Source organism: Rhineura floridana, chromosome 2 (assembly GCF_030035675.1).
Source record: "Rhineura floridana isolate rRhiFlo1 chromosome 2, rRhiFlo1.hap2, whole genome shotgun sequence".
In the NCBI taxonomy this organism is placed as follows: domain Eukaryota; kingdom Metazoa; phylum Chordata; class Lepidosauria; order Squamata; family Rhineuridae; genus Rhineura; species Rhineura floridana.
In genome coordinates, this window is record NC_084481.1 from 174313707 (window position 1) to 174328675 (window position 14969).

A 14969-nucleotide genomic window follows, 5' to 3' on the forward strand; every position below is an offset into this window, starting at 1 on the left:
TGGAAAATTTGCTGTTTTTGTGTTGCTTGAGGTGCACAGGCCTCAAACTGCTGCTGCTATCTATATCTAGTAAACTGCTTTTCATACACAGACAGGCTGCAGATTCACAAAAGATAAACTCATCAGTGAAACAGCAGCATCTTGGAGAATGAACTGTTCCTGTGTTTGCTTTCAGCTCTCCCTTGATCTTTACTACACAGAAGATGAAATCTATGAACTTTCATATGCACGAGAGCCAAGAAGTCACCGGGCTGCAGTAAGAATCCTGACAAATGATTTCAAAATAGTATAATCTTTATTCTCTTATAGTTTCCATGCATTAAACCTGGATGTTAGTACATACTGTGCTTTTTTTAATATATTGGTTTGGGTTTATATGCTGCTTTTCCACAAGGAAAAACTTTTGAGCCACTTTAAGAACAACAATAGCATTCAAAGAATAATACCATAACAATCCACTCAGTAACCTACTCTATTTATAAATATCAATAAGCACCACATCCCTAATTCAAACAAACAAAGTAACAATATTGGTTGCCCAGATACATCAAACTCAGCACATATGGTTGCATTCAATGCTAGTCATTCCCAGAGTTGACCCACTGAAGTTAATAGATATATAAAATGTTTACTGTCTTAATAAACTAACCTAGCAGTGAACGTACCAAAGCAGGGACAAACAAACACAGGAAACACCAAAATGCCACAAATTAGCTGGACATAGGACCCTCCAAACCAGAATCCCCCTTCCACCACAAGTCAGTCAAGAGGTCAAAAAGTAGCCAACCCCAATCTTCTCACAGCCAGTGATAAGCACAAGGATCTATATGAGGGGATTCTCATTCTCCAAGGCACCTCAACCCAATCAGTCCTTTCATTACAAGCTTGACAAGAGACCAGAAAATGGGGAGCAGGGAGAATAGGTCCTGGTTCCTTCCCAAAAAGGCATTCCCCTTTAGAGTTGCTTTCTTTGGAGGCAACCCACCACCCATTGTTTACTCCTACCTTTGGAAATAGCTGCTGAAGCAATCCAGTATCTCAGTTGTTCAGGGGTGAGACTGGGCTGGTGGCTTCCCTCTGCTCTCACCCTGTGGTAGATTATTGAAGGGGCTCCAGGTGACAGCCACCTCCCCTCAGACCTGGCTCCTGCAGGTGCACTGCAAGTTCCAACTTGGGTGTATTGTAACTAGGGTTGCTTGGTTCTTGGCCTGAGACTGATCCTGTATCTTTAGGAGAAGACAAGGTCAGCAAAGTGCAGGTGTTCTTGCAACTCTGTAATGGGAAAAACCACAAGGTGCAATTCTCCCTTCCTCCTGCACACCTTTTAAAGATACAGAAGACCTTGTGGAGGCTGGTCCTGGCAACCAAGAGGTCTTCTGTATCTTTAAAAGTTGTGGAGGGGAAAGGGAGAATTCCACTTTGTGGTTTTTCCCATTACAGAGTTGCAAGAACACCTGCACTTTGCTGACCTTCTCTTCTCCTAAAGATACAGGATCAGTCTCAGGCCATGGACCTGGCAACCCTAATTGTAACGCGCACCAAGGTGCTGTCCACCAACTTGGATGGGTTCAAAAGAGGATTAGACCTCTCTCATAATACTAGAACTCGTGGACATTCAAAGAAGCTGAACGTTGGAAGATTCAGGACAGACAAAAGGAAGTACTGCTTTACTCAGCGCATAGTTAAACTATGGAATTTGCTCCCACAAGGTGCAGTAATGGCCACCAGCTTGGATAGCTTTAAAAGAAGATTAGACAAATTCATGGAGGACAGGGCTATCAATGGCTACTAGCCATGGTGGCTGCAGTTGCCGGAAGCCTCAGGAGGGGAGAGTGTTCTTGCACTCGGGTCCTGCTTGCAGGCTTCCCCCAGGCACCTGGTTGGCCACTGTGAGAACAGGATGCTGGACTAGATGGGCCACTGGCCTGATCCAGCAGGCTCTTCTTATGTTCTTATGTTCTTAGACAAATTCATAGAAGATAAAGCTGTCAATGGCTGTGCTCTGCCTCCATAGTCGGAGGCAGTATGCGCTAAGGGTGCTTACAGGCTTCCTATGGGCAAGTGGTTGGCCACTGAGAACAGGATGCTGGACTCAGTAGGCCACTGGCTGACCCAGCAGGCTCTTCTTATATTGTTATGGCATAGCTGCTGGCTGGGGCTGATGGGAGTTGTAGTTCAAAAAAGTAACTTTTCCAAGCTCTGGTATTCCTACATGTAACACAGCCTGAATGTGAATATTGCAAATGTAGAAAAAGTGCAACTCGCCAACTATAGTTTAGTATCTTCCAGCTTTGTGAGAATCATATGTTAATGATGTTAATGGCGTATAGACTGTGGTTCATATGGCTTCTATGCTGCAGATTTTTACAGAGGTTTTAAAAACCTTCCTTTTTTAAAAGAATATTCTAGAGAGGAATGTAATGGAATATTAGCTCTATTAGTTGTTAGGTCAGTTCCATTTGTTTGAACTAGCCTTTTAATAACTGTTAATATTTTTATTGTTTTAGATTTTGTTCATTGTGCTTTTGTGATGTCGTGAGTTGCCTTGGGTGGGCTATGCTCCAAAAGGTGACATTATAAATTAATACAATAGAGCTAAGATATGCAAAGTTATTTATCACTCTCTGGCTTATTATACATTTCCAATACATGTGGTATGCTGAAAGGTTTGTAAGGATTGTTCAAAACATCTAGTAATAATCACTCAGAACAGATAGCGTGTTGGTAATCTAGCATTACCATTCTTTTTCCTTCAATAGCACAAAAAACAAGTTTGAATATACATATAATTCTTCTTTTAGCCTTTGACGCCTTCAAAACCACCAGTAGTAGCAGACTGGGCTTCTGGTGTAGCCCCAAAACCTGATCCAAAGATCATTAGCAAGCATGTTCAGAGAATGGTAGATGTAAGTATGCTTACTGTTTACCATACATGTTTTATATCAACCTCTTGCAGTCCTGCTCTGGCTGATAGTTCATGGTACATTCACCATGGGAGTAAATACTGCTGTTAGAAGTTTCCCATTTGTCCCAGCTTTTCTTCCTTGCAGCATTAAGTGGGGCTGTCATGCAGTAAGTTTCTCTGCTATCAGCTGCCTGCATAATGGAGCAAATGCAGTAAAATTTGCTTTGTGATTCTGTCAATTCTTACTGTGAGTGCTGCTATTCTAAACAGCTGGAAGTGCAAAACCAGCTGATCCCAGTGGTCAACCATAACATGGAACTCAGATTTAAGATACTTGTGTTGACCCCAGTACTCTGCCCACCTTGAAATTCATTTGTGCACAAGGAGGATGAAGGGTGTGGGAGAGGGAAGATGTAAAGGAATTTATGCGACATTAAGAGAGTGAAGGAGGAGAACTGGAGAAAAACAGATAGATAGCCATGTAGTGTAGCATTTTAGCTAAATTCTTTTCCAAGTTGTGTAAGCTACCTGAAGTCTTAAAGCTACTGTGTGTATATCGCATATATACTTACATGGAGGCTAAGTGCAGAGACCATAATCAGAGCAACTTGCTTCTCTTACTCTGTTGCTGGGGATGATGCCAGTCAAGCATCTGTCTCCTAAAGCACTGCATAGGTTTCCCTTGTATATAGACGATAAGAATAGAGACTCCATGTACATAGATATGTCCACAAGGTTTTTTGCATTATATAACAGTGTACTAAAATGTATTTAATTTTAAAATTGAATCACCATAAAATAGTACAGGATTTGTTATTTATGACAATAGTATTACAACACTTTATTAATTTGTAGCATAGCAAGTGTTTTATTAAAAACCTGAAGTGATATTTAGCTTGTTTTAATTTAAAATTTTCCTGTTACTCCATCCAGTCAGTTTTCAAAAATTATGACCATGATCTGGATGGATACATTTCTCAGGAAGAATTTGAAAAGATTGCAGCAAGCTTTCCTTTCTCGTTTTGCGTAATGGACAAGGACAGGTGTGTACATTCAAATCATTTATGCTTTTACTTCTGCATTGTGAAGATGCCATAATAGTTAACTTACACTCAAATTTCCACTCAGATGTGTGGGCAGAAGAACTGTGGCAAGTCACCTTCTCTTGAAAAGAGTGATAATGGCTGCACCCTTATCTGGCTGCTGTCACCATATTTGGGACTTGCCTGCCTAAAGAGACATTGACACTTTGGAGAAGGAAACATTAAAACTAGATTTGTGGTTGCCTGTTCAGCTTGAAAAACAAACCTGGATGCTTTTCCTTCTTGGTCCCAGGTGTTTTGCAGTGATACTTTTCTGTCAAATAGGCTCCTGTTTTACAAGGTACCCATTTCTCCTTTACTTCATGCACTGTTTTCAGGATCAGGATTAAACCAAGCTTTCTGTCATTAGTCTTTCAGTAGCTGGACAGGGCGTGTGCACGCACATATACATATGGACCAGGTTTAGGGGAGGGAGGAGAGCTAAGCAAAGAGGTTGGAGTTTAAAAATAGGCACATACATATGTGAACTGTTCCTTTTCAGAATTCCAGCTGGCTAACCAGCCACGCCCTTTTTCAGGATACTCCATTCCATTCTTCCTCCCCTGCTTTACACTCCCTAAAGAGTCGGTCATCATTCCATGCCCACTGAGCATGCTCAGTACTCATTCAGCTTTTTTTTTTTAGTTGATTTGTGGGACAGGTCCATACTTAGGGCTTCCCCCTTTCCAAAGATTTTGTTGTCCTGTTGCCAAACCTTAAGATTTCCCCCAAGCTTGCTGATGCTTTCTTCTTGTGCATGGGTTGTGTCTTTTTGACTACATAAGGATCAACACTCAGAGAATGAGGTCGATATTTCTATATAGTACATTACTTGCTAATCACTTATGTGTCTCTTGCCAGATTCAGGGCCTGAGACTGATCCTGTATCTTTAGGAGAAGAGGCCGTCAGCCAAGTGCAGGTGTTCTTGCAAGTCTGTAATGGGGAAAACCACAAGGTGGAATTCTCCCTTCCCCCTGCACAACTTTTAAAGGTACAGAAGACCTCTTGGTTGCCAGGCCCAGCCACCAAGAGGTCTTCTGTATCTTTAAAAGTTGTGCAGGGGAAAGGAAGAATTCCACTTTGTGGTTTTTCCCATTACAGTCCTCTTCTCCTAAAGATACAGGATCAGTCTCAGGGATTGATCCTGGCAATCTTACTCAATATGTATAGGAATGATATATTTGTTTTGGATTTTTTTTAAAAATGGTGCAGCAACCACATATTCAAATCTGGTGAAATCTAGTGGAATGACCCCTTTTCATTCTCAGGCCCTGAGCCTGGCAACCCTAGTCTCTACTCAAGCAAGAAAGTGAGGCTGTATGGTTATACGTGTATGTGTGCATTAAAGTGATACCCTAAGCCACATGCCATGAGCATCCTGGTGGCTTGGAGTCAGATTCTAACTCAGGTAAAGAGGGACCTTATTTCAGGCTACATCCCATCAGAGGGAGGAGTCTCTCAAGACCACTAGCTTCCCTCCAGTTGGTTGACTAACCTTTTGTGTGATTATTTGAGAACAATAGTTACAAATCAGGAACTTCAAAGGGTTAAAATTAGAACAAGACAGCATGAATTCTTTTAAGTTTAAGGGTTCCCTGTTGTGCATTTTCTCTCCTGCTCCAGGCCTGTTCATTGTCCAAAATGGCACTACAAATTGTAAAGAGCAATTTGAGAGTACCGTGTTAGGAATTATTCCCCGGGCTTCTCCTTTGTTTTGATAATTGTGTAGTATGTTCAGAATCAATTGTGAAGCTTTCTTCTTAAGCTGTTTTTGTTGAATTTTAAATGAGTTACTGCGGAACTCATGACCTGCTTGACAGGATCATGTGGAGTGTGCATGTGTAATATATTTCTAGATGCTCATTGCTGTGAAAACGAATTAGTACATTTACTTTATACTCTAATTTACCAGAGGGTTGGTGGATGTGTGGGTGGAGTGAAAAGAGGGGGGAGTCACTGTTAACTCCTTGTGATTTTAACAGTATTAAACCTCAGGTGACCCTCTCCCTTTTTCCTTCCCCCCCCCTTTTTTTTTAACAGGGAAGGTCTGATTAGCAGGGATGAAATAACAGCTTACTTCATGAGAGCCAGCTCAATCTGTTCTAAACTAGGCCTTGGCTTTGCTCACAACTTCCAGGAGACCACTTATTTAAAGCCTACATTTTGTGACAACTGTGCTGGATTTGTAAGTTTGAATGTAGGGGGGCATTTTAAAAAATAATGCCATATGATGTGCATAACAAACTGCTACCCACAAATATTTTATTATAATATCAACTCTAGTTTGCTGTTAGTGCAGCTGAATTAACATTGCTTCTTTTGCCTCTTAATAGTAGAATTGCTGTTAGCTGCCAGAATGGGAAGGAGCTATAGCTAAGTGGTATGATGCATGTTTTGCATAAATGAAGTACCAAGTCCAGTTCCTGGCATTTTCAGATAGAGTTGTACAGCTGTGGATGTGTGATCCAGGAGAGCTGCTGCTAATCAGGGCTAGAAGTACCAATGGTCAGACTCTGTGTAAAACAGGTTAATGCATTAACATGTTCAAAAGCAAACATGGCAGGCTTCTTTGGGTAGGATATAGCCCTTTATGGAGACACAGGGGAGGTGCAAGGTTTCCCTTGACCACTCCTCCTCTCACATGTGTATCTTGATTAGTTCAGGAGGTAGTTTTTAAACATAGCCTTGTTTTCCATATGCACAGTTGATGCAAGGCAAGAAGCTGTGTTTATACCCCTTATGTTAATCCCAGCATGGGGCTGCTCTGTGCATTCCACTGGAAAGATGCAGATTTGCTCCTCTTGGAACCATTCCCAGTGGTTATTAAAGTATACTGTGAGTTCATGTTTCCATGTTGCTGACAGTAGTTGAGGAAACAACATTATTTATAGTTTAATACATTTTACATGTTTTAATTTCAGTACATTGATATTCCCCTCCCTTTGCTTCCATCTTGAAGCTCAAGGCAGTGTGCATGGTGCTTCCAGGTGGTCTCCACCCAGGCACCTTCAGCAAGGTGGCTGTATCATGTGCCTTAAGACAGTGCCTGGAGCCACCGCTGGGGTTATTTTAAAAGTTCTCAATTCTCGGTGAAAACTCTCTGGTAATTTTCTAAGACAAGTAAGTTTGTAAGGAAGACTAGATTTGATCATGGTCTAGATCTTGATGGTTTTCGAGTGGTTTTTTTTATCATGGGGGATAGGAGTTACTATCTCCATCACTGGATCCTCACTGGATTTGCAAGTTGAAGATTTAGCTGTTGTTTATGGGGGAAAGCATTGCCGGTTTTTTTTTTTACAAAGGAACAGCCATAGGTCTCAGGATACATGGGAGGGTCATTCTGTGGTGAAATGGGGTTGAGGAAAGGTATGGATCTACCGTCTTTTATGATAATATGACTTTGCTTATATTTTCAGCTCTGGGGAGTTATTAAACAAGGATATAGATGCAAAGGTAACAAACATTCTGTTTTCATTGTTAAAAAAACTCTTTTAAAATAGCTTGTAAATGACAATAGTGTTTAGTTCTACTTTAAGAGTACCTTACCATATCCATGACCCCACTTTGTGTTGTGAAACTTTTTTTTTTTGAAAAACAGACCCAAGAATCATTTGATAGACAAGATCTCAATATGTACAAAATTTAGAGGGTTTTGCATGAATAACCCAGAAACGTTCAAATTCACCCCCAGTGTCTTCCCTCTTCTTCCTTTTCAGCCTTAAAATTTTGCAACCACCTCGAAAACAACTTAGATAATTTATAAATTCCTTCCCTCTATGCTCACACATTGTGGATATTAAATGGTAGATTTTGTATCATTTGGTTATTAGCTAAGCAGCAGCAGAACATGACACTGTCATGTGTTCTGAATTAAGTATTGTATTAAATATGAAAGTGGTGCAGTGCGTAACACATATTAAGAGTAAGTTCTCTGTGCCTATTAAAAGACTGCAATCCTAAACATACTTACTAGGGAGTCAGCCATACTGGACACACTGGAACATACTTCTGAATCAACCATGCATACGATTGGGCAGTAAGTTGTTGTTTTGTAGCATTTTGTGGGCCTTCAGTAGAATGCAGAGGAAAGAGCTTTGGCTTCATTTTATTTATTTATGTATTTATTATTTAGTAGATTTATATCCCAGACATTCTCCCAGTAGGAGCCCAGGTGGAAAACAAAACACTAAAAACACTCTTAAAAACAGACTTTAAAATATATTAAAACAAAACATTTTTTAAAAAAGCTTTTGAAACATCCTAAAAAGCAATTCCAACACAGACGCAGACTGGGGTGAGGTCTCTACTTAAAAAGGCTTGTTGAAAGAGGAAGGTCTTCAGTAGGTGCTGAAAAGATAACAGAGCTGGTGCCTGTCTAATATTTAAGGGGAGGGAATCCCAAAGGGTTGGTGCCACAACATTAAAGGTCCGCTTCCTGTGCTGTGTGGAGTGGACCTCCTGATAAGATGGCATCTGCAGGAGGCTCTCCCCTGCAGAGTGCAGTGATCGACTGAGTATATAAGGGGTAAGACGATCTTTCAGGTATCTTGGTCCCAACCAAAACCTTGAACTTGCCCTGGTTCATGAGATATTTGTGTGAGAACAGATCTCTTACTTAGTTTTGCTTGTAAACCAATGGCCTGCCCTTGTTTGTATTTGTTTGCAGATTGTGGAATGAACTGTCACAAGCAGTGCAAGGATCTGGTTGTATTTGAATGTAAGAAAAGATCCAAAACCACAGCTATAGGCAGCAGCCCAGCTTCAGCCCTTGCATCTAGTCTTTGTCCCATGGGACTCAAAGAGCACATGCATGGTAAGTTTCTAATGAAGAAGTCATTCATTGAGTCATGGAGCTTAATTTCATTTCTGACCCACACCACCATCTCCTACAAAGTGATTGACTAAATCATTTTTACTGCTTATTTATTGTTTGTTGGGAATATTCAAAAGCCTGCTGGATACACAAGTTAGTTTGTACAGTTCTCTGAACTGAGGCCGCCATCATGTACCTTTTAAAAATGTTCCCTTCTCTAATTCTCCCATGTTTTTTATGATGAGCTGTGTGAATACAATGTGTTTTTCAAGATCCTGTCTGTCACCACAGTCCATTTTTGTTCATATATTTCACTTCATGCACAGCATCTTGCTTAGTTATGTTCACTCTGATTTATCTGATTCTTGTTGTATTCTGTTATCTTTTTATAGTTGTAAGCCATATTGCTTGCCTTTTTAAGAGGTGGAATGGCAGGATATAATGTTTTCAATAAATTTTCAGGTAATCCTCACAAAAGCTCTATATTCTAATATCCACGTTATAACCTGGAGTGATATAAGTAAGAGGGCAACGATGGGTAGAAATAGAGGGCTGGGAAGAATGTTACGTAGATCAGCAGCAAAACATTTCACCCACTTTGATCTTAAAGTTCATGAAGAACATGCAAGTTACTTGAATCACTGCCCTGCTTTCATCTCCCCTGTTCAAATTAACTTTGTGTTTTGTATGTTTTCCACCCCCTGCAGGGCTGGAGGAGGGAGGATTTCCATTTCCTAATGGAGAAGTTGTCGAGCACAACGAAGGGAGCAAAGACAGAACTATTATGCTTATGGGGGTGTCGGCTCAAAAGATCTCAGTGAGGTTAAAGCCATCGGTGGTGCACAAGAGTACACAAACTGACATAGTGTTAGTACATACTGATGGGCTCCCCAGACAACAGAGAGAGCCAGGAACACTATCTGAGAACACTTTTTTGCAGCCTACTCCTCTGTCTCCATGTCCAAGCCCGGTTCTTAGCCGTAAAAAGGCGTATGTGAAATGGGAAAACAAGGACTGCAGTCAAAAAGCAAAGGAGGAGCCATGTACTCTAAAACCCACATATCAGGAATTAGAGCAGGTACTGAAAACAGTTTCTGATAATCATGCATAATAAATAAAACAGCACACAATATTTCCAGCAAAATAAATGGGAGCTAGTATGAAATTGCTAGACTAGACCAGAAAGACCCAGGTTCAAGTCTCTGCTCAAATATGAAGCCCTACCTCACTGGGTTTTCTTGAGGATAGAACTGGAGTGAGGGAGCACATATACTCTGTGTGTGTGTCCATCCATGTGTGTCCGTCCATGCCCGCATCCCTAAAATATGGTCAACCCCAGAAGCCTCTTACACTCTTAAGACTGTTCAGCATTGATCTGAAACAGCTCTGATATTTCTACTGCTAAATGCCAAATAGGTTTTTAAGGAAAATAGTTCTAAGCTGTTATCAAAGAAACCTTACCATGTGATCACAATGAGGAGGGCGATTCAGTGACAGAACTACTGCCAAATCCATTCTTCTACCATTCTGCTGTGGCCAGGGCAGGAATTACTTTTTCCTTCCCCTCCCATTGACTATTTGAACAGATGTGTTATCTTAGAGTCATGTATAAAATGTCTTTTGCACATGAAAGCATGTTTCCCTGACAAATATTTTCTTAAGAGATGCAATTGCACTAATCGCTCCCCATTTATGCAGACATCTTTCACTCCATTTACTGTTCAGCCTATTATAATTTGGAGAATAGTTAAATAGACCTGGAGAATAAGACGTCAGTCAAGCAAATGCTTCTGCTAAGGAAGATAAAAAATAATGAAACTGTTTTTAAAGTGTATTCTGTTCTGATGACATCAGTCTGCATTTTTGTTTAGGAAAGAAATATCCTTACAACAGAGAATGAAGCTTTAAAGCTGCGGCTTAAACAGGCACATAAGAAAATTGAATTCCTCAGCATCCGAAGAAACCACATACTGGACAGCAGGGAACATGGCGAATGCTTATAGTCAGGAGCTCTTGTGCGGAAGATGGTAAATGCAATGGGGCCTTTGAGACTGATGTGTTCGAGTGTATGCAGAGTGGCAGCTTTTTAAACAAAGTTATTCCTGTTGGATCTTCCTGTCCTGTCTGTTAATAATACTTGTGGATGTATGCATGCTCCGTTAACAGGTCTAAAACAGTTTGCCTTCTGTTTGACAGAAATGATGGCATTTGTAGTTAGGGCAATGGCTATTCTTGCTGTCTTCATAAAAAGGCAACCAAATTTTATTGTCAAAGAGGAATGCATAAAGAGTTGTCACAAGAGAACTTTCTACTTCTAGAGCTGGAAATTGTGGGCAGATTTGGCAGCACAAATCTGAAAATGAAGTTACTATAGGCAACATGAAAAAAAGCCATCATTGCTTTCTCTAGCAGAGCATTTCTAGCAATAGACCTATACAGACAATATTCAGCCAAAAGCAAAATCCCATTGATTTCAATTGTATAGAGTATTTTCAAAGTGTTTCACTTTGGCTGATCTTATCCTTTTACTCTTACTAGAAACATAGAACAATCTAAAGAGCAGGATGAAAACTTTTCACTGCACAATCCCATTGTATTTGCATGTGTAAGCACAGCCCCGCCCCATTGAAATTAATGGGACTTGACGGTGCATAACGTTAGGATGGATTATGCCCTTAAATTGGAGCAAAATCCATTAGAGTATTTCTTGGGCAAGTTGTGCTTTTTATGCTGCTCCCATTCATCTTGGCAGAGCTTGCGCAAAAGATATTCCTGAATTGTGTAATAATTGATCCCTGCACTTGCATGATGAAGGTTAATAACGGATTTCATGTTTTTAGTTACTAAAGTCAGAAGTTTAAAATAGGTCAAGGATAACTTATTCAGAATTTTAAATATTTCCCATCCTAATGAGACTCTGATTTTGATATCTCCTGCCCCCTCTGAATCTCCTGTTGGAGGGAGATTTACAGAGAACCTTGGTTCATATTCTTCAGACTTTTAGACAGATGTTTCCAGACATTAATTGTGAGATCACTGCTTTTCATGCATATAAGTTTTTTTACAGCGCCACACAACGTTGGCAGCATCAAAATGCCAGTCCATATTCCCATCCCCACCATCACCACTTAATCTGGATTTACCCAATTTGTGGAAAATCTGATTTAAAAAACCTTGTTGTTATGGCCCATCTGTCGCACTAAACCCTGTCTGGAAGCACCTTCTCACTTTGTTGATTTCCTTATGAAGGCAAGATCTTGCATGAAAAAATAATTGTAAAATCTCCTGATTCCAATATTAACCTTTCCCCACAATAATTGCTGATTGAATGAGCATGTAGGGCCATTCTCACTCTCTTCCTGGACACATTCTATGTAAAGGGGAAGCTAATATCAAAAAAGGCTTTCAGAAATCCACTTAATGTTTCATTACTAACAGAATCCAACTCCCCCCTTCCCCATGCCAAGCTGAAGGGGTCTTGGAATGGATGAAGGTGTCCCTCTGCCTAGGTCACCCAGTGAAACCTCTTCCTTCAGCTGGCTAAATGGGTGGAAAGGAGGTCCCCTGGCAAGATCCCCATTGGCAGGAGCCTGTGGAAAGCTCTGAAAAGGGAGTTCTAAGGAAGGAGAGGGGCTGAGCTGGCCTGGGATTACTGCATCCGAAACCGGTTTCACTGCCATCACAGTGTCATCAGACTGAATCATTCTGTGCCCCTCCCACCTTCTGTTGCAAATGCCACAAAGCCCCGCTAGTGAGGGGGATGAGGAAGTTAAGATTGTGCCCTAAGTCGATAATAGATCGTGCAGAGGAGGTAGAGGGAAAGTTCCGATATAAGTTCATCTGCATAACACCCTTTTGCAAGGGTGACTTCTTTGACATGCAGATTTCCAGTTTTTCCCTCACCTACTAAAGAAATGGAGCATCTATTAATTGTTTTATTCTTATATGAACTCTGGGTAGAAACTATTTTCCAGTGGGAATGTTTACACATGATCATGGTTCAGCTGGAGCAAAGGTCCATCCTTGACTGAATACAATCCTGCGCAGCCCACATACATAGAGAGTAGCAAGATTAACTTTGTGATGGATTGTGATCTCTGTCTTCATTTTCAGCCTGAGAAAAGTATCATAGTTTCTGGCTTATTTTCTCTGGTTTATGGAAATTAGGGTACTAGACATCCACTCTGTTTTTAAATGAATGTAATTCATCTTTGGGTGGTTGTTCCCTACTAGCATTTCTGCTATGACTTCAAACAGATGGCAGTCTTATGTGAGTTCAAAATGTTAATGAACATTCTTTGCGCTTGTGAATCTTTCTGATATTCATTTGAATTGTCTCTCACTGTAAATGTTCTCTACCAGCTATTGTGAATCCAGTCTGCACATAGCTGTGTGGTGGTAATAGTATATAAAGGACCATTGCTGTGCTTCAGGTAGAGCACTTCTTTTCATATACAACACAGAAAGTGCATGAAGGTTGAAATGTAAATTCATCTCCTTGCACAGCTGTCAGCTAAATGTGGTGCGGTTCCATGAATGATAAGTTCAGGTGCAGGAAACCAGGTTCCAGTCCTGGCTTGGATAAAGATGACCTTAGTCACTTAGGGTTGTATCCAATGCTGCGCAAATTCCTGCTCCCACAGTGGGACTTCCCGTTCTTCTCCTCCCCTTGTGTGACTCACAATGTGCTCCAGAAGGTTTCCCAACCCTCTGGAGCAGATACTGAGGGCACATAGGGTGGCTGCAGGCAGCAGAAGAGGAAGGGACGTTTTGGTGCATATGCTGAAGTCTGTTGTGCAAATGAAATTACAGTGTTGGATACAATGCCTAGATCTCTGGTCAGCCTCATTTAATAGGCTGGCTTTAAGGCTAAAACCCTGCTGGCATAATTAAAATTAATAATTTCATAACTGTAGCCCTGCACAAACAATAAGTATTAGTTAGGGCTGTGGGCAAATAAAATAATAATAATAATAATAATTTAATTTATATGCCGCCTATTTGGCCGATGGCCACTCTAGGCGACGTACAATTTAGTTGCAATAAATGCATCATAGTAAAATACACATAAAATACATATAACAATAAAACTATGAATAAAGAACAATAACAGTTCAGAGAATAGGTGATTAGTCCTAAAAAATTAACCCTCCCCGGAAGTCCCAAAGGCCGGTCTGAAGAGCCAGGTCTTCAAGGCTTTGCGGAATACATTCAGGGAAGGGGCATGCCGAAGATCATACGGGAGGGAGTTCCAGAAAGTGGGGGCCGCCACTGAAAATGCCCTCTCCCTAGTCCCCACCAACCTAGCTGTTTTAGTTGGTGGGACTGAGAGAAGGCCCTGAGTGGCTGATCTTGTCGGGCGGCATAATTGGTGGCGCTGGAGACGCTCCATCAGGTAAACTGGGCCGAAACCGTGTAGGGATTTAAAGGTTAATACCAACACCTTGAATTGAGCCCGGAAAATAACTGGAAGCCAGTGTAGATCGAACAACACTGGGGTGATATGTTCCCGGCGGCGACAATTTGTGAGTAGTCGAGCCGCAGCATTTTGTATCAGTTGTAATTTCCGGACCGTTTTCAAGGGTAACCCCACGTAGAGCGCATTACAGTAGTCTAAACGAGAGGTGACCAGGGCAATGTACTACCAGTGGGAGCTGATGAACAGGGAGGTAGGGTTGCAGCCTACGAATGAGGTGTAATTGATACCAAGCTGCCCGGCTCACTGCTGAAATCTGAGTCTCCATGGACAGCTTGGAATCAAGAACAACCCCAAGGCTGCGGACCTGGTCCTTTAGGGGCAATCTCACCCCGTTGAACATCAGGTCAACATTTCCCAACCTTCCCTTGTCTCCCACAAGCAGCACCTCAGTCTTATCGGGATTTAACTTCAACCTGTTCATTAGAGATGCTAAAAGCTACTTTGTGTTGTGTCTTTTGAAAAACACTTTAGCTTTCCATTTTATCATGATTCTAGAACTGACACATAAATGATGCACTATACAATATAGACACTTGTGACGTTTCTGTAGCTTGTGCTATATTTATTCACAACCTCTGGTTAAAGCTCTGGTTTCAAAGTAATTCCATAGTTTATTTTTACAAAATTGCACGTGCCCATCTATAGTGGTATTTTACTTTGTGCTCAAATATGTATGTTTACTCTTTTTG

The 14969-nt window shown here is 41.0% G+C and overlaps 1 protein-coding gene and 1 long non-coding RNA gene across 3 annotated transcripts in view; one reads left to right on the top strand and one right to left on the bottom strand.

The window, feature by feature from the left end:
- Positions 1 to 14940, top strand: part of RASGRP1 (RAS guanyl releasing protein 1) — a 93004-nt gene extending 78064 nt beyond the window's left edge. For both annotated transcript variants that reach the window (XM_061611503.1, XM_061611501.1), the window contains 8 exons: positions 176 to 256; positions 2802 to 2906; positions 3839 to 3948; positions 6029 to 6173; positions 7405 to 7441; positions 8655 to 8801; positions 9509 to 9879; positions 10673 to 14940. In XM_061611503.1, coding sequence (XP_061467487.1) covers positions 176 to 256; positions 2802 to 2906; positions 3839 to 3948; positions 6029 to 6173; positions 7405 to 7441; positions 8655 to 8801; positions 9509 to 9879; positions 10673 to 10804 — 1128 coding nt within the window. In that variant the 3' untranslated portion in view covers positions 10805 to 14940. The remainder of the gene's footprint in view (positions 1 to 175; positions 257 to 2801; positions 2907 to 3838; positions 3949 to 6028; positions 6174 to 7404; positions 7442 to 8654; positions 8802 to 9508; positions 9880 to 10672) is intronic.
- On the bottom strand, positions 2597 to 3593 carry LOC133377438 (uncharacterized). Its single transcript, XR_009760708.1, has 2 exons — positions 3478 to 3593; positions 2597 to 3096 (listed from the first exon to the last, which is right to left on the bottom strand). It is a non-coding gene; the product is annotated as an uncharacterized LOC133377438 (long non-coding RNA).
- Positions 14941 to 14969: the final 29 nt, after the last annotated feature.